Here is a 19841-nt window from a genome sequence, read left to right as displayed (position 1 = left end):
TGGTTTTAAGTAAGGAGCGTGGATGAAGTGTCGAAGATCTGACACGTTTGGCTCTCCCGCGCCCCGAGCAGTCGCTACAGTCGAAGACAAGTTTTTACATTCAATATCATGCACTTAGAAGGAGTAGGCACTAACCTTTTAAAAACTAAAAAAAGGGACAGGAGGATATACAAGGTGTCCCTAAAATCGACGTCCAACGAGCACTAGATGGTCAGCAAGGTTCCAACTGTTATCAGAAAAATATAAAAAAAAATCTAAGTAGTTTTTAAATTACAGTGACTTATTAGTCCAGTCATTTGGTAGTTTTACCTAGAAAGTTTTCCGGGAGTTTTGAAAATTGGTGAATTTATAGATTTGGGTATGCTCTTTTCGAATTTCAACTTTGCCACCTCGTACAACCGCCGCTCGCGCAGCCATATTGAAAAAATGGCGCTTAAAAACGGTTTTTTATTAATATCTCCGTTCCGTTTGTACACGTGGTGGTGCAGATGAATAATACTTTGCGGCGCTTGTACGCCAAAAACTATTGATTTTATGAAAAAGTTATCAATACATAAATTGTAGGAAATTTTTTCTAGTTTAATTTTGTAGATAAATATTTTTTCGTAAAATGCGTCGGGACGGAGATATTAATAAAAAACCGTTTACAAACAATGTGTGTTGTACAAACACGGGAGTTTCGGTAGGTTCCTGTTTCTGATGTTATATGTGTTATGTTATATGTTCCACCGTGTCCTCCGGGCGATCTTCGCAGTGATGACACCCGGGCGTTTCCTCCCGCCCAATCAAAAACAGGATCCTACCGAAACTCCTGTGTCCGGTAAGCACCTGCGTCAGGCGGTAGGTGAGGACGCCATGGCGCCTCTCTAGCCACTCCTCAAAGAGGGGACTTACCTCTGCAATGACAGCGAGCCCAGCCCTCGGTTGCGACAGTCGTTGCTGCACAACACACATTGTTTGTACACATGGTGGTGCAGATGAATAATACTTTGCGGCGCTCGTACGCCAAAAACTATTGATTTTATGAAAAAGTTATCAATACATAAATTGTAGGAATTTTTTTCTAGTTTAATTATGTAGATAAATATTTTTTCGTAAAATGCGCTGGAACGGAGATATTAATAAAAAACCGTTTTTAGGCGCCATTTTTTCAATATGGCGGTGCGAGCGGCGGGTGTACGAGGTGGCAAAGTTGAAATTCGAAAAGAGCATACCCAAATCTATAAATTCACCAAATTTCAAAACTCCCGGAAAACTTTCCAGGTAACCACCTTTTTATCTACCAAATGACTGGACTACTACTATGACTGAAGTACGTATGTAATTATAATGGCAAAATTCTGTCTGCCTTCCCCTTTGCTAAATGAAGCGTACCTAATATCATGTGAAAACTAAACACAGGTTTTGGATCTAACACGCTTTACTTTGATATCAACTTTACAATTATTTTAAAACAATTATACCTATTTTTGTAATTATACCTCAATATTTCGCGCCACTACACAGTGTTACCAACACAATCATCATAAAAAAGTATAAAGAAACATAAACCATAAACCATAGACAATAATTATTAGTAACTATTTAAATCTTATTTTTAGAAAACTATTAATTTACTTAAAATTATCAGAATTATTAATAAATGTAATTATGTGAACATTTTATGTTTCCATAAATATGATTAGCTACACGTGTAAGTAATAACATTGTTTGTGTAGCATTTTTGCAGTTTTTGACAGTACAGTTTTTTTTCATTTCACATAAATTGACTTCGAACGTCTGCAAATATTTCATTTATATCATGCACCGCCATCTAGCGGCCGCAATAGTCAATCAGGGCTGTCATTGTCATATTTTAATTTAGTAACAGCTGTCATTCAATGTTGCCAAGTCAGGCATTGCTGTCACTAATTGATCTTATTTTATTGCCATTTATGAAAAAGAAAGTTTGGATAAAATCGATTGCACTAGCTCTAACTTATTTGTGTACTTAGACAAAGTTAAATTTTTATTATTTCTTGAAGAGATTACTTAAACACTACTTTTTAACGGATATTAAAAAACTTAAATATATTGAAAAATAAAAACCTAATAAAGAAAATAAAATCAAGTAAAGATCACCTTTAGGCGTCAAAGCAGTCGTAGAATCATTGTCACTGAGGAAAGTTCTCAGAAGACTGGCCGCATTGCCACATCGAATGGCAATGCTTACATATCTTCCGACCGAAGAAATAGCCAGCCTTCTAACTTAGTCCTTACCGATTGTTTTCGGAACAAAATCGTTAGAATAGTTTAAGTAATCATTAAAATATGTCTCTGAGTGCGGCAGTTAGCGTCTAAAATATTGTATCGTAAGTTTCGTTACCAACGTCGGGACTCCCACTTGTATCGATTATTTAATAAAGACTATCGAGAATATTGCCCCAACGCAAAATATTACATCTGGCAATATTTTTTAATATAATTTTATAATGATACTGCCTTCTAATTCCTAATATTAAATACCTTTTATTTGTCATTAATAAATATATGTTTTATTGTATTATTCAATAATTGAATCAATCTCAATCAAAGTTGACTCCGCATCCAGAGAGACTCCTCTTTGTGTTGTTGGCCATGATATACCGAAAGAATCGACTAACCAATGGTGGAATTATCACGATACGTCACTAGTCTCCCTACAGAAATGTCAACCTATGACATCAAAAGTCAAAGTCAAAATTGTTTATTGTCAAAGTTGGTAAGTAATTCGTTGTTATGATGTATCGATCATTCGTATTGCGGCTGCGCGGTTTCTTTCTTTACTTCGAACCAAATAGTATTGTTTTAACTATAAAAGTGTGGAATCAAGTGAAGTGATTAGTTTTCTCAACAAATTCTATAGTTAATAAGGTTTATTCTCACTAATATTTGTGCAATATCGATGTGTTGTGGGTTTCCAAAATTTTTTCTAAGTTCTACAAAGTGCCGGCTGGCTTCCTGTTAAAATTATTATTCAATGTACTTATTAGTCTTAAAACATCTTTGCAACGATTAAGTAATATGATGGATGCGGTTGGACCGCATCCTATGAGCTTAAAGAAATGATTTTCCTAAAGTAGGTACCTGGGAAAATATTTATAGGCACATGCAAATAAAAAAATAATTAATACTTGCTTTAGTAACCTAACAAACTCGCGAAATATAAGTGATTAAGATTTTAATTTTAAAATCTCATAATTAATTTAATCTAGTCGGTATTGTAAGTTGGCTCTAGATCTGCTTGCAGCATGTGCTTACAAGGACGCCATGTCAACAGGGCGCGTCCCTCCATCCCTGATCAAGGGGAACAAGAATTATAAAAATATATAAACTTAAAAATCATCATCAGTTTATATTTTATATAGTACAAAACAGATTTTGTTGAATCAAATACAAAATGTGTCGAAGTAGCCTCCAGCAACTTATCCTTTATAATAAATGTTGTTTTATTGTTGTATAAATTACCAAGTTGTATAAATTATAAGTGCCAACTTACAATTATTATTCAGATGCAATATGAAATTGTAATGAAAATCCATAATTGAAACTGATTCCCCAAGTAACAAATTTCTCCTGTAGTGCACAACTTACAGCACTAGTAACTGTCTCTTAGTGGTTTTTCTCTCGCCAAGTCTGCTATGAGAGTTTTATTAGCAAAAGTATGCATAATTATTTAATGTATTTGTTTTATTTTAATGTTAATGTTATAGACCTGGCCCCGGAACCACTACAAGATCATATTTTGTTACTTGGGTCTAAATCCAGTGAAGCAAGCCCCTGACATTCCATCAGGCTTAGTCTGCACAGACACATAGCTATCTTAATGCATAGAGCCTAGCAGTTAGCATCATCATAATATAATGGTGACCACCGTACATAACAAATTAAAATATATTGCGAATAAAGTAGATTCATTTCTTTCTTAAAACTCAAAAGCAACCTGGTTGTTAACTTTAACCCGAGACACCTAACCTTCGTCAATTCGATGAACCCACAACAGAAAATTAGCCTATTATTTATTTGTCTGTGGGACTATAATAACCACATTGCTTGTTAATTCACTGCCCATCGAACCCTTTCGAGACGCATACAAGTTTAGCATATGAGTGCAATCGTTTTTGGGATATTAAAATCTTAGCAGTAATTTCGATAAATAGTTAGGTTTTGTGTGTAAACTTGCATTGCAACTCATGTCGTTTTATTTTTTAATTTGTTTTCGGGAAAATGACTAGCTGATCAAGCTATTGTTTGTTTGTTACTGAATTATCTTCTGACGATGATGATATTCTAAAATGGATTTTTACAGTTTTTATGGATGATGTGACTACAGACATCTTTACATCTTAATAGCCACTTACTAGTGATGTAATAATGATGCAAGTATATTCCCTTTTTGGCTGTTCGGTCAATCTGGCTGTGTTTGAAGAAATGGTAAGTAGTTTTAAAAAAAAAATATTGTAGTAAGTAATATTTAATATAATTATAGCCAGGGGACATATTTGTACAGCAAATAATAACAAAGAAATTGTATTAGAATGTGAAACTATGTGTCAAAATCCGATTGAAAAAATATATCATGCCATCTCAAATCAAAGCTAAGACCTGAGATATATTGGATGTGAGGCATGGCAGGTAAAAGTGATAAAATAGAATTTGCCACATTTCAGTAATAAATTACAGCTGAAAGAGGTAGTTACCATGCAATAGAAAAAGATAAAATCTGTGGGTTCTGTGTATTTACCAAAAGCCCCATAGTTTGTAAACTTTATAACTAGTGAAAAATATATTTTACTAATACATTTTGTTTTTATAAATTGATTAGACTATTGTTATTTTTATAAACTGTTTAGCTGAGCTTAGCGTGCTGTGCGACCAGTAGAGAACATGCTATAGCATTCATTTTACTAAGCTACTTTTTAGATTACTTGCTATGCTCTAAGTACTAAGCAAGCCATATGCCTGTGCAGACGTAACTTAATGATTTTTAAAAACTTTACTAATTGCTATTCATAAATAACATGAACATTTAGTCCAAACCAAACATAAAATAAAATTTTCATCTCATAGCTAGCCCTTGTTTAGATAAGTACTTCAATGGAAACACATAACAACCTGCACTTTCCTAATTAGTGAGATTTAATCGCATTTAGTAAAATTAGACTTTAGTAAGATGAGCAGCGACGAAGAATATGATAATCTGCCAAACATTACTTTTTTCGACCCGACACCTGGCTGCAGCAAAGATTTTCCGCAGTCACCTGGCTGCAGCAAAGATTTTCCGCAGTTACCCGGCTGCAGCAAAGATTTTCCGCAGTTACCCGGCTGCAGCAAAGATTTTCCGCAGTTACCCGGCTGCAGCAAAGATTTTCCGCAGTTACCCGGCTGCAGCAAAGATTTTCCGCAGTTACCCGGCTGCAGCAAAGATTTTCCGCAGTTACCCGGCTGCAGCAAAGATTTTCCGCAGTTACCCGGCTGCAGCAAAGATTTTCCGCAGTTACCCGGCTGCAGCAAAGATTTTCCGCAGTTACCTGGCTGCAGCAAAGATTTTCCGCAGTTACCTGGCTGCAGCAAAGATTTTCCGCAGTTACCCGGCTGCAGCAACGATTTTCCGCAGTTACCCGGCTGCAGCAACGATTTTCCGCAGTTACCCGGAACGGTATGGTATTTATACAAAAATGTATATAATTTTTATAAAGGCGTTGCTATTATATTAAAATTTTCATTATTAATAATCTTATTGTAAATTTACCCTACTGGTACGTATTATATGTGTATTATTTTGGGCTTTGCGTTATTACGAGAATTTTGAAAATCGTAACTAGGGTGACTCGTAACTCGACGTACCTATTCCCGTCCCGTGTGGACGTACCTTATATGGTATGGTACCTTACCTTACCTCTCACCGAAAGTTAACGGTTTTAGAGATATTTCGAATTTTGTGGCTTTTTGCGTTGTAACGCAATGGTATGTCGATCAAGCTCCGGCTCGGAGCAGGAATTGCAACGATAAGAGTTTGTCACTGCCTCTCTCCTCACCTAATGTGGTACCTTAACAGTACCTAACTGGTCGATGGTTTACTTTGCACAGCTAAACAATAATTTTATTATACATAATTATTTTGTTCAACAGTGGTCGTTTCTTGCTTTCCAGTATGAACCGTTTAGAATACCGCCAGCGGAGGAGCTCATTATGGAGCGTGAGAAGATGCGTAAACTGAAGTTAGAGCTGCAGTCTTTCGATTGCCCAGAGATCGAGCCTCGCTGCGACTTAGACGCTGAGCTGCGTGAGGTTGGTTTGATCGAAGTACAAGGTCCGTTGTGGCCCGCGCAGCACCCCATCCAGACCGCTCGCGAGCTGTGGAGCACGATGAGCCCTTACCTGGTGCTTCGCGGAGTTAGCTTGGACAAGTTGCCTAATCGACTCCCAAAACTCACGATTGCTCTAACAACCGATACGGGCGATCGCATTATTCCACCAGCCGATTTTGGATGGTCCGACAGTGAAATGCTGGGCGCCTGCGTAGTGACGTTAGTTGCTACAATAGCCAGAGAATCACACATAAAACGAGTTGCAGCACGAACATTACAGACGCTCTTGGACTATCACGCGACTCATTTACAGGTCAGTTGCTTAAGATACTATTAGAAATAAAGAAAAACCGAACCCTTGGCAACTTTACCATACTATAGGTATTTGGTATAAACTCAGTTATCTAAAAATCTACCCACTAGAATTCTGTTTTGTAGTAGTAGTATTTTTTAGACATTAAAAGGAAATATTTACCATATTTTGAGTAGACGCTAGACTGCTATTATGCCAGTAATGGCCGTCACTGAGTAGTACGTCAAAAAGTGCTAAAACTTAGTTGTTGCTAAATTGTGCTTACAGAGCCTTAATTATTTGTCACAGTTGAGTGAAATTTTGATCTTGTATGTATATTATAGTTGGGATTACTGTTGTAATGTCAGCAATTGCTTTTTCTTTAATTTATTGATAAATAATTAATCGCTTTGGTAATGTTGACACAGGTTAGGTAAAGATGCTACTCACTGCTTTGTGGCAACTTTACATACAGCTAGGGTTGGCAATAAATCAAGCATTAGTGTTTGTTTCTTGTTTGTGTGTATGTAACCATTTTCGAATACTTAAATTGCACAGCATAATAGTGAATATAGTGGATGATAGGTTATAATATAATTAATAATACCTGTTGTTGTACCTGTCTTTGTTTCAGAGCCAAAATGGCTCCCATGAAACAAAACCGCAGAAAACTCGGAGCTATAAAAATTATACGAGATAAAATATAGAAGTGATGTTAAAATTAGCTATGGAGATAGTAAAGTCAAAAAATTAAAAAGCCAAAAGATTAAACATTTTTTGCAGCCTTTTTTTAAATTTTGAAACATAAATACTTAAAATTTTAGAATTTAATTTAGTTTAAAAGGGAACATAATGTATGTTTAAACTTAGCGTTTTTTTTTTATTTGAGGTTTTATATATATTTTATAAAAAGCTTTCCTCCTTTTTTGACAACCCTTAGCGTAACAAATTATTTGTATGTAGATAACCATGAAACCCGTGGCAACTTTACCTACTGTCTGTGTAGCCGTTATCTTTATAGATTTCCTCATATTGATTCCATTTTAATACGAAGTAGGCCTAGATGTGGCCCTCTTTTGGGCTCGCTGTTATAGCAGCGGTAAGTCCCCTCTTTGAGGAGTGGCTAGAGAGGCGTCACGGCGTCCTCACATACCGCCTGACGCAGGTGCTTACTGGACACGGAAGTTTCGGTAGGTACCTGTTTCGGATTCGGCGGGAGGAAACACCTAGCTGGGTGTCGGCATTGCGTGGACCACCCGGAGGACACGGTGGAGCATACAGTAGCGGTGTGCCCTGCATGGGCTGAGCACCGCCGTGTCCTTAGGGATGAGATCGGCGACGGTGACCTCTCGCGTCTGGCTTTGGTTCAGGCCATGGTGTGGAGCGAAGGGGAATGGGACGCCGTTTCCTCCTTCAGCGAAGCAGTTATGCTAGCTAAGGAGGAGGCGGAGCGCGTGAAGGAACGATCCTCCTCACGTCCCAGCCGCCGCTGAAGACACTCCGGTCGTCGGGGATCGCGTGACGATCTCCGGCCACCGTAAGTGCGGGTCTGCGGACGGCGAGCAAGGGTAGCTCGCCGCCCGACCAGACACAGACCCGTGCGTACGGCGCGTCGCGTTCCGCGCGCGCCTCACAGAGCCAGACCACCACAGATGGGGCCCAGTAGGGCTGATGCCTGATCCGGAGCTGCGGACAACGTAAAAGGTTACCGGGGCTCCGGCTCAAAGCAGGAGAAGGAACGAGGTGGTTTTTAGTCAGTAAGAGTGTGACACTGCCTCCCGCCTCACCCAAGGCGGGAGAAGTCATTGGATGATTTTCCCCGCCAAAAAAAAAAATGATGTAGCCCTCTTTACCTCAACAACTCTTTAATATGCAATACACGATGAATACAGCACGTAGGTAAAGTTTGTATCTTTATTACCATACCAAGAAATTGGTATCTTTACCCATGTTGTTATTTCTAAAATAAGTGTTATATAATGACGATTACGGTAAAGTGAGCCAGATGTACTACAATTACAAATATATAGTTTTGGTTTCTATGCGTCTTATGGTTAAAAATATATTTCGTTTTTTGTTCGAAAATATGGTAAAGTTGCCATGTGTTACGGTACTGTAATGTTTTACGACTTGCTCACGTAATCGTTCGACGAGAAACTTGACCAGTTTCAAACAAACTACCGCAAGTCACCTCCAGCTTACCCCAAGTTTGATATGGAATAAAAAAGAATTAAAAATGTTTCGGGAAATAACGAAATCTTTACTTCCCATCTCCCCCTTTCGTTCGGAGGAAGATGCCACGAAAATGTAGGTTACCTTGTGATTACCGATTACCACTTTACTACTGATTAGCTACTCCCATGCGGTTTGACCCGCTCTGCTCGGTTCCTATTGGATATTTCAGTTATTATCATTAAAACAATATTTTTCCAAACCGAACCGGTAGTTCCATAGATTAGCGCGTTTAAACAAACACTCTTCAGTTGTAAGTTGTTATAATTAGTCAGTGAGTTTTACTGATTAGTGATAACAATGATATGTCAATTTGGTGGTGATGATTAGGTAAATCATTGATGTCAATTTTGTCAACAATAAGCACTCATTGGTACGATTTTGTTACAGTTGGAAAACTTCTTGGATATGATATTGAAATCATTCCCCGATCCGCGCATGCGCCGAGATATCAGCGATATGGTGATCAATGGCGTACAACGGGGTGCTGACCGCGTGGCGAGGGCTCTGTGCTACACCACTTTACTTACTATCATACATAAGGCGAACCCTAACGCCGGCATCGCTATAAATAAGTACAAAGTTGGCGAATGTAGTAAATCATTAAATGACCAAAATCCTATTAAAAATGAAAACGGAGAAACGAGTGCTATTCAAGTTAATGTTATTAAATTTGGCGGTAAAAGTGAACCTTGCGACACCCAAGGTAGTCCTGGCGGCGCTAGTGCTTTACCCGTGGAAGAGGAGGATGTCAAAGTGTCCGTAACAGACGTGGTGGAGGGCGACGCCTACCCCATGCTACGCGTAGCTGAGGCGATCCCGTTTTGGCGGCACTGCACAGACGCCGAGCGTTATGAGGTTATCAAACTGGCAGGCCGTTTAATGGCCGATTCAATGTCTGAAGACATCACAGAAGCGAAACTAAAGGCACGCCGGCTGCTGCTCAAGAATATCAAACAGACAAAAACACAAAATGCGACACCCTATCACCAGTATAAGGTATGTACACGTAATATAAATATATCGGTACCTATTCTTCCATCTATACTATTATAGAGTGTCCCGTAAGTCGACGTCCAAATGGCACCAGATGATCGGCAAGGTTCCAACTATTATCAGAAAAAGTCCTATAATTTTTAAATTACAACGACGCCAGTCTTTTGACTCTTTTTGCTACAAATCTTAATTTTATCGTCTCTATTTTTGCTTACGTTATCCTGAGTAGTGCTTCAGTAATATGGAATGATCAATTCTGAGCCAACTGCTTTAGTTTGGAAAAGGATGTCATATTTAGACGAAAAAAGTAACTACCCTGTATAAAATTTTCACCTTACTTTAAGGGCCATACCTCACCGAGATGCCATGGCGACGTGGCCAGCGAAATTGCCATGGCTACGTCTGGTGCCCCTGCGTCGCCAGACTGAGTCGCCCAATGGCGTCGCCAATACATTAGTTCTATCTCGACACAATCAGGAATGGACGTGGAAATTACTGCACTGTTATTATATTATTACCAGCGTCCCAAAAAGATGAAACGACTTTGTTTTTTATCTTTAAAATTGTTCACCATTTCATTCCAACATTAAATTTTCAAGTTGCGGTCAGAGTACTCTTAGTACTCTCAGTACTCTTTCAATCCGTTGTTCAATAAATACGCCCGATTTTCAATTTCTATGATAAATATTTCAGTATAAAACCAAGTGAGTTAGCCGTCATACATCTCATTATGAACTAGTTGGCAACGTCGCTGGCCACGTGGCCATTGCATCTCGGTGAGGTATGGCCCTAATTGACTGTACTGAAAAGAAATTGTATTGCGCTAGTAGTGACAAATTTTATCAAAGTTGGCGCATTTAATAAGGATTTTAAAATGGTATATGGGACAGGGGAAGCTACACATTCAAAAATATAGCGATAGTCGAAAGAAAGGAACAAGACAACGACCAACGATAAAATGATTGTAGTGGCAACAAAGTCGCCAAAATATTATTTTTAAATTGTAATCTTTAACTTTTTTTTATATTTTTATAATTTTTCTATATTTTTAAAAATAATACGTATTTTGAAATGATTGATTTATTCTCTTATTTACCTCCAAAAACCCATTTTTATCAGGTTAGTGTACTGTTCTTACTTTACGATGTAATACATTAATATGTCATGCCCTCAAAATCAAACAGACTATTACAATGACAAACTAACACAATAATATCAAACATTTCAAATGTACTAGTTTCTTCAAATGTATCGCCGGGCTTCAGTACGGCTCGCCTCATTTGAAGCGGGACATTGTACCGGCTCAGTACAAGAAAGAGGCTACTCTTACAAACTCTTTTTTAAATTGTGTCCTACCCAACACTATAATCGTGCCGACCCTAACAATTACCGACCAATCTCAGTCACGTTCATACTCTGCTACTTACCAACAGGTTCTGACGAACTCAGTGATCGGCAGTATGGATTTCGCCGCAACCGATCTACTGGGGACCTTTTGGCGTATGCCACCCACATTTGGAGCGAAGCCATCGAGAAGCACGGGGAGGCATTAGCGGTCTCACTCGGTTTGGCGCGACAGCCTTAGCGGCAAGCTTCCTGCATATGGACTTCCCGCTGATCTGTGCAGATGGATTGCAGACTTCCTGAGGGATCGGTCAATCCGAGTAGTCATCGATGGCTGCTCGTCTGACCAATTTGGCATCAACGTCGGAGTCCCTCAGGGGGTCAGTACTTTCAGCAACGCTTTTTTGCTGCACCTCAATGACCTGCTTAAACCCGGTATATTTGGGTATGCAGATGACAGCACAGTTGTTGATAGGTATGTGTCTGATGCGCGGACTAGCAGAACACAGATCCAATCTCTAAGAGAATCCATGGTCGAACGATTGAACTCGTCCTTGACGGCGGTCTCCGATTGGGGTGACGCCAACTTGGTCAAGTTCAATGCTACCAAAACCCAGGCATGTCTGTTTTCTACCAAACGGAGTCAATTCCCGCTGGCTCCTACTTTCTGAAATGTATCCATTCCGGAATAATATCGGATTATCTTGAGCTTCTGGGCGTAACTCTTTCGCCGACACTAAACTTCGGATCATATATAGAGTCGAAGGCGTATCTGGTAGGAAGTTGGGTATCTTCTGGAGGGTGAGACGGTACTTCACACCGAAACAACTACTGACCCTTTACCAAGCGCAGGTTCGATCATGTATGGAGTACTGTTCTCTGTTTGGGATGGCTCGGTTAAAGCTACCCTTGCCATATCGATGCGCTAGAACACATCGAAAGGCGTGCCAAGAAGATCATCAATGATGATGCGCTTGTGGAGGCCCAGCTTCAAAGCCTTGAACACAGGCGAAAGGTTACAAGCGCTTTCCGTTTTTTACCGGATAAATTTCGGAGAGTGTGCGGGGGGCCGCCGCAATTGCACAAGGGGCTTGAATCCCCCTAGTCCATTCCGTCATCGAACCACAAGACAATCAGCGAGGCGTCACCGCTTCATGGTAGATATCCCACCCACTCGCACAAGCGTTTTATGTTTACCTTGTGCGAATTGCTAGGGAATGGATCTCCTTGCCGGAGTCTGTTTCCTGAAGGATATAACCTGGGTGTCTTTAAAGCCCGAGTGAATAAGTTGCTTATGGGCAGACGTGCTCGTTTGTAGGCCGCATCATCACTTGTAAAAAAATCTTTAAAGCCCGAGTGTAATACTATTGTAGGCCGCATATCATTTGTAAAAAAAAATGGAAGTCTCCGTTTCTTTTCTCTGTTCTCTGTTCAAAGTTTAGGCTAATAAGCACTACCTATTCCTACCACTGGTTATCATGCTTCGTGATGCTATGTGATATGATGCACGCCATATTATTTGTTTCCATGCAACATGTTATTAAGTATCAAATATTCATTAGTTTGACGAGATGGACAATACTTGTCCCTCTAACGATAATATTGCCGACAAATGCTACTAGCGAAATCATGGGTAGACAGACAATGCTGTTGTAGAGATCCTCGCTGATTTTCAACATAATATTGGCAAATCGCGTGGAAGTGTTGTTTAGTGGATACGAGGTTATAAGGTATGCTTTGAGCATACTTGAAATTTTTTTGTAAGTGCAAATAAATTGATTGAAACAGAGTTTCTTTGTGCCAAATTCAAGAAATAACTTGCAAAGTGGTATACCATTTTAGAATCCTTATTAAATGCGCCAACTTTGGTAAAAGGAGGATGCAAATTCTGGTCCCACCTTCCAATAGCTATGTGTGTTACATCATTGGATAGGTAATTTTGAGCTGAATAAAAGTTACTATGGCGCCAAGTTCCAAATCTTAGTCCGTTCAGAGTTATTCTTCATTAAACATGGTAGTTTTGGTAGTTTTATCAGTAGCCAAGTAATGCTATTTTTGCGTCATAATTGCATTTGTGCTTTATACACGTAGTGTGGATACTAGGAAACTTTTTGTCATAAAGGTAACAAAGTAAGGCTTATGAAAAAAAAGTTTTACTTGACACTTGGATTTTTTGGTGTCTGTTTATTATTGACATTCGGCTTGTAATAATGATTATTGAAGTGAAAAAGTGAAGTGAAGAATCCTTAACTAGGATTGAGTGAATAAATCGTACATACAATTTGTTTGTGGAGAAAATCATCAAATGGCTTCTCCCGGTCTGGGTGCGGCGAGAGAGAGTCTCGGACTCTTACTTATTAAAACCACCGCATTCCTTCTCCAGCTTTAGGCAAGAGCCCCGGCAACTCGCGGTTTTGTCCGCAGCTCTCGGTCGGACATAAGCCATACTGGCCCCCCCATCTCTGGTGGTGTGATGAGTCTTTGAAGCGCGGAACGTGCCGCGTCATTCTCACGTGTCTGGTTGGGTGGCAAGCTACTCTTGCTCGCCGTCAGCAGACCTACACTAATAGTGGCCGGAGATCGTCCCGCCCGGAGTGTCTCCTGCGACGGCTGGGGCGCAAGAAGGTTAAATTTTCCGTCGCCCTACCTCCTCCTTAGCTAGCATGACTGCTTCGCAGAAAGAGGCGATGGCATCCTAGTCCTATTCGCTCCGCACCGTGGCACCAATCACATCACGGAAGTAACGGCGGTGCTCAGCCCATGCAGGGCATACCGTCACTATATGTTCCACTGTGTCCTCCAGATGGTCCACTCAGTGATAACACTCGGGCGTTGTTTCCTGCACAATTAGAAACAGATACCTCCCAAAACTTCCATGTCCGGTAAACACCTGGATCGGGCGTTAGGTGAGGATGCCGTGAGGTCTCTCAAGCCACTTTTTAAAGACGGAACTTACAGCTGCGATAAGAGCAAGCTCATTAATATCAATGTAAAAGTATGTAGTATTTTTTTATGTCTAACTATTACAGTTATGCTACAATTACTACATTTTCATTTAAAACTAGTAACGTCGTGCTGGTACAAACCAGGACACAATATTAGTACCAGAATATTAAATCCAGAAATCTCAGATTAATTGGAACTATGTGTTAAGTTCTGGGACTCTCTATCTCTTAAAGAAACCTATACGAGAGAAAGTCAGTGCAACGGTTATTTTAAACCGGATAAAGGACGTCCTACGATAGTTTTATTCCAAAAATCTTACAGGAACGGGAACTACGCATTGAAATCCCGGCACTCTTCTTTTAAACCACTGTACCTATTTGATTGAATTTCATTATTGCAATGTTTTACGACCCGGGAAAGGACGCAGAATAATTTTCATCATTGAAACCTCACGGGAACGTGAGAGCGAAAACAAAACGAGAGAAGCCTTTGGATGACATTCCTCCCTTAAAAAAAGTGTTTCTAAGAATAATTCAGTGATATTTACCCGTCTTAAGCCTTTCACTGCCTACAAAAAACTGTTAAAGGCTGTTCCTCCACTAGTGTCGGACAATGTTGTCCGACATGGCGTCTAATGTGTTAACCGTTCAGAGACTTAACTCTACTGAGACTACCTACTTTTAGTTAGTCCTTGTCCTTCGTTGGTGTACATTACATGGCATAATCTGCCAACGAATAATAAACTGTACTTTTCTGTTTTCCAGGAACGCGTGGAGATCGGGAAACTGGACATTTTGTTCAACGACAAATACTGAAGAGCAAAAACAACCCAACGTAGAAATACGTGTTTAGATAGGTGACGGGACCGCCCGTGAATTGAATATCCAAAATCTTCCAAACGCGTATTCAATGGTCATATAATTATTTAAAATGTGTTTCTAGTCATTTTACTCATCTAGTCAACTGTTTTGAAATGATGAAAAGTACCTTACTCCATATTATGAGTAATCAACTAACTCAGAGTCAGGTCTACAGATCAGGATTTTTGCTTATCTTAATTTTTTGTTTGACTTTCAAAAGGCGCCTAGCTTTTTGGGGAAAAAACTAGGGAGTGTGGGATTTTTACGGCACTAAACCCTCCCCGGTGGCCACCATCTACACCTAAAGGAGGCAACGGGTCCAACACTGGAGCCCCCATGGTGCAACGCCTGTTATGGCACTTCCCTATGGAGACCTATAGGTCATCCTTAAACATTTCTGTGCAGTGTAGTGCACGACGACACGTGACGACTGTGCCGCCGAGCCAGTAGAGTTGCCGCCTCAAAAGACACCGTTCTACAGAACGGTGTCTTTTGGGCAAAATAGCCGTATCGCACGAGGATACATCCTTGTGCGATACGCTTGCTAAGCCGCCATAAGCTGAGGCTTGAGTCACTCAGCAGGGAGCAACCCTGCTGAGCCAGTGTGTTAAGCTGGTTTTTAGCTCAACTACTGCTTCCTTAAGGCAAACTATTTGTGCTCGCAATTCTCTAAAGAGTTTTTATCTACGCCAGGCAAGGGTACAACTGAAGCCTAGTCAGATGTATCCATCGTCCGAGTGCGCTTTCGTGCAGTGTACATACACACCGTCGACTTATGGGAGACTGCTGACACTTGCGAGCAATCTGACTCGCCACTGTCGCTTGTTGCACCTCCCATTGGAGTAGCTGGTCGTTTAAAATACATCATCCCTTTCGATCCCGAACATGACCTGTCGTTGCTCGAAATTACTTTTTCCACCTCCTTACCATCATTATTTTATGTTTAGTTTTATTCATTTCCATATAAGTCCCACGAGTGTGGCGGAAGAAAAGGTCCACCTAGGTGGTGCCCCTTGTCCCTAAGTAAGTGTACATTTAGTACCCAAATAGAAGGTCCACCGGTCCCCTAGCTGGGGGTGCGCTCGCGACTGAATCAACTCCTCAGCCATACATACCCTCGCCGCGCACCATCTTGGTATTGGAGGATTTTTTTATAGAGGTTATCTTCCTCGTGGCCCGGGCGATTAAGCCAAGACCCTCGTCCCAATCCGAGTCATGAAACATGACCATGATCTCTTCACGACGGTTCTTGATCACGACGGTTGCAATCAGGAACAGGAGTTCCGATGCTACTCACTAGCAGGGTGTATGCACAACAAGTACCGTCCACGCTATTCCAACATATTCTGGGCTACAACAGAAACAGGCGGATGACCTACTACCACCCAGTATAGGGTTTCTTCCAAAGATGATTCTGCTTGCAGAATACCTTTCCTTTAGCAGGGTTTGTGTGAAATCCCTGCTACCAACCAACCTCGGTTTTTTTTCCATCCCGTCCAGAAGTTAGCTACTAGGAACAGTGTCGCCAACTGCCTCCTATACCCAGGGTGCACCACGGGGAGGTCTTCTGGCACCGCGCCCCATCTTAATATATCTAGGTTCTTAATAATTAAATGTATGTAATCACAAACATGATCCCGACGCTATAATAATCATGGCAGCGTCGTAAAATGACTTCGTCATTAGCTGTTGCAGCGTAGTTATGTCTAAGGTAGTCGCTGCAAGTATGTATCCCGGGAACCGTAGTGTAAGTAAATATAATGTAGGCAGTCGGCATTGGAACGGAGGTAGTATCATAAATAGGTAAGCACCTACCTAAGTAGGTACTAGGTAAGTTTCAAGGTTAACAAGTCTGATTGTGTAAGTTCCCTGTCCAATTGCCGACTTTATAATCTTTTTAATACAGGTATTTGATACGAATATTATGATACAGTCGTTCAACTATTTAATAATGAAACGACTTGGTGATGAATTTTAAAACATTTTTGTTATCGATCCGAGATCAAAATTCAGTAATTAGGCATTTTCCTATCTTGTAATCTTTAAGATTTTTGGAATTGTATTTTATAATTGTTACTGTTTGTAAGTGAATTGGACTAGACCTACTAGACATTATATTTTGAGATTTGGTATCGAATAAACTGCCAACAAAAGCTGCAGAGATTGTGTGAGAAAGAGTGAATGATATTAGACAAGAGCTTGTGATGGGGATAATGATATCTGATAGGAGAGAATGGAAAAGAAGACTTTGTTATAATAAAAAATAAGAATATTAATAAAAAATAAGCATATTATACCATCTGGTACACTAAAGATTAAATGCTCAAATAATGATGTTAACTGCGGCATAATTGGCGGCCTATTGTAATGTATTTGATACAAACATTAAATTATAATAATTTAGTTATAATTATACCTTTACATTATTATTTTTTACCTTTAAGTACTTCAAAAATATTGTGATGATTTTGATCTGAGATCAAAAGGAGATTGCTCTAGGCCCATACATTGCTCGCCTCGAAGCCAACATAACGGAATGTCATAACGGACACTTTTTAGAACAGATTTATTTTAACGAAAGGGACTAATTTTAAGGCTATTTCTAAAAAAGAAACCTTAAAAGCTACATCTAAAATAGCTATTTCAAGAAGCATTAAACTGTAAACAGCAATATAATAAAAAATAATGTCTTAACAGTTATGTTATGTCTTTCAGGTAGTTTTATTTTCTTATTTAAAAAGCTTGGTTAATAATTATACTTGTATAATTAACGTGAACGTCGTATATGAAAGCTTCACTCATCACATCATCAGCCGTGATGATGACGTGTAAAAGAGTTACATTGTAACCTATTTGCAAAAATAAATATCAATTAGCCTATAAGTGAAAGAGTATAATAAGTAAAGGGGAAATGGCGATCTGGAGCAATCTTCTTTATTTTGTAAGATTTTTCTCGTGCTAACTGTGCTCTTAACATTTTTGTAGCCATATTAAATCAAATAAACATTTAGAGAATCGCTAGTTTTATTTTTACGTAAAACAATATCAGGTGACTGGATTCTCGGGGCCTCGAAAATCACGCAGTCATAAAATGGTCTAGGTACATAAGTAATATAATCATAGTCAGTAGCCCTGAAATCTAGTCAGTTTGCACAATGGTACCACTCTCAGTGGGTTGGCAAAATAACGATAAGACATCTCTTTTCATCAATAAATAAAAAAAATACTAGTTTGCTTTAAGTTAGTTTTTATCAGTTGCCTATACATCTGTAATCATTGATTAGCCTATCAAAAGACAATATAAGGCTAATAGTGGCAGAAATATCATTCGTTTTATAAAATAGCAAGTAAATTCTTATTAAATTTTGTTTTGTGTCACTAATTTGGTCAATAGAAAACAGGATTTCGAAAAACTTCCTTGGTTTATTAACTACAATTCAATTACAAAAACATCTTTACTTTTACCTATAGAAATCACTGCCATCTTTTCATGAATCCATAACCTGGACGTCTATTGGCAAATATGTAAATCAAGTGTGGAAAAGCCATGCTTCGGCACGAATGGGCCGGCTCGACTGGAGTGAGACCACGGCCTCACAGAAAACCGAAACAACGCTTGCATTGTATTTCGTTGTGTGAGTGAGGTTACCGGAGGCCCAACTCCCCCCTTCCCAATCTTCCCCATCCCGGATTCCCGAACAACAACCCTTAAATTCCTAACTCCCAAAAAGCCGGCGGTGTTTCATGTGTCCATGGGCGGCGGTGATTGCTTACCATCAGGTCTGCTCGATTACTGGCGTGTCTCATAAAAAAAAAAATATATAAGTTGAATCGAAATAACTGCTATATTATCATGAAAAATACATTGCATTGGCGTAACTGCTATCTATTGACATAATCGTAGCAACGAAATACAGTGAAACCTTGTTAAGTGAGACATCAAGGGGTCTTTAAATTCGTATCACTTATAGAGGTATTCCACTAACCCAGTGTCTTAGGTAACCAAGTATAAATAAATATTTGTTTAGTTTAGTTTTTCCAACTAATAGAGGTAATTCAGTGCCAATGGGTAGGGACCTCAGTGTGAGTTCCAGTTGTGGAGGTTTCTCACTTATCCAAGTCCCACTTAACCAAGTTTCACTGTATTTGACTGACATTACTGCCACCTATTGCGCAATATACGTCGCTTAATAACTGCCATCTATTGGTATTTTGGCGTACGAGCGCCGCAAAGTATTATTCATCTGCACCACCACGTGTACAAACAATGTGTGTTGTACAAACACGGGAGTTTCGGTAGGTTCCTGTTTCTGATGTTATATGTGTTATGTTATATGATCCACCGTGTCCTCCGGGCGGCCTTCGCAGTGATGACACCCGGGCGTTTCCTCCCGCCCAATCAGAAACAGGAACCTACCGAAACTCCTGTGTCCGGTAAGCACCTGCGTCAGGCGGTAGGTGAGGACGCCATGGCGCCTCTCTAGCCACTCCTCAAAGAGGGGTTTTTAGTCAGTAAGACTTACCGCTGCGATGACAGCGAGCCCAACACTTCCCCCCTTAGAAAAGAAATTAATACATTTTGATATAATGAAAATCCATTGATTACAATACAAAATACGAGTACATTCTTGATTACAAAAATATGGCTATAATAGTATACTATTAGGTTCATTTACAATAATACAACTTAGTGCGATTTTTATGAATAACATCGATTTTGTTGTTCTTTATAATTTCAACATTAGTGGCTCGACATTATTAGTTAAATTACTATGGTAATTCATATGGTGTGAATTTAGTTTCACTGTGGACCGATGTATTAAATGAAAATCACCAATATGG

At 39.6% G+C, this 19841-nt stretch overlaps 1 protein-coding gene across 17 annotated transcripts; it reads left to right on the top strand.

Moving 5' to 3' along the window:
• Positions 1–2740: 2740 nt before the first annotated feature.
• On the top strand, positions 2741–18016 carry LOC118278972 (uncharacterized). Of its 17 annotated transcripts, none has more exons than XM_050703995.1 (6): positions 2741–3097; positions 4328–4452; positions 5456–5677; positions 6172–6642; positions 9244–9852; positions 14904–15516. In XM_050703995.1, the coding sequence occupies exons 2-6, from the start codon at positions 4393–4395 to the stop codon at positions 14952–14954; spliced, it is 1413 nt and encodes a 470-aa protein (XP_050559952.1). In that variant the 5' UTR covers positions 2741–3097; positions 4328–4392; the 3' UTR covers positions 14955–15516. The 17 variants fall into 17 exon arrangements, with proteins under 17 accessions (XP_050559952.1, XP_050559951.1, XP_050559950.1 ...); XM_050703994.1 differs by having other exon boundaries at positions 5426–5677; positions 14904–15515; XM_050703993.1 differs by having other exon boundaries at positions 2742–3097; positions 5396–5677; positions 14904–15515.
• Positions 18017–19841: the final 1825 nt, after the last annotated feature.

This window comes from Spodoptera frugiperda, chromosome 25, assembly GCF_023101765.2.
Source record: "Spodoptera frugiperda isolate SF20-4 chromosome 25, AGI-APGP_CSIRO_Sfru_2.0, whole genome shotgun sequence".
Lineage (NCBI taxonomy): Eukaryota > Metazoa > Arthropoda > Insecta > Lepidoptera > Noctuidae > Spodoptera > Spodoptera frugiperda.
Note: the sequence above shows the minus strand (reverse complement) of the source record. Positions and strands in the feature narration are given on the sequence as shown.

Coding starts and splice junctions, on each gene's coding strand:
- LOC118278972 (XM_035598588.2), top strand. CDS start 5,192: ATGAGCAGCGACGAAGAATATGATAATCTGCCAAACATTACTTTTTTC. Junction 5,678..6,171: donor TTCCGCAGTTACCCGGAACG/GTATGGTATTTA, acceptor CTTGCTTTCCAG/TATGAACCGTTTAGAATACC. Junction 6,643..9,243: donor ATCACGCGACTCATTTACAG/GTCAGTTGCTTA, acceptor ATTTTGTTACAG/TTGGAAAACTTCTTGGATAT.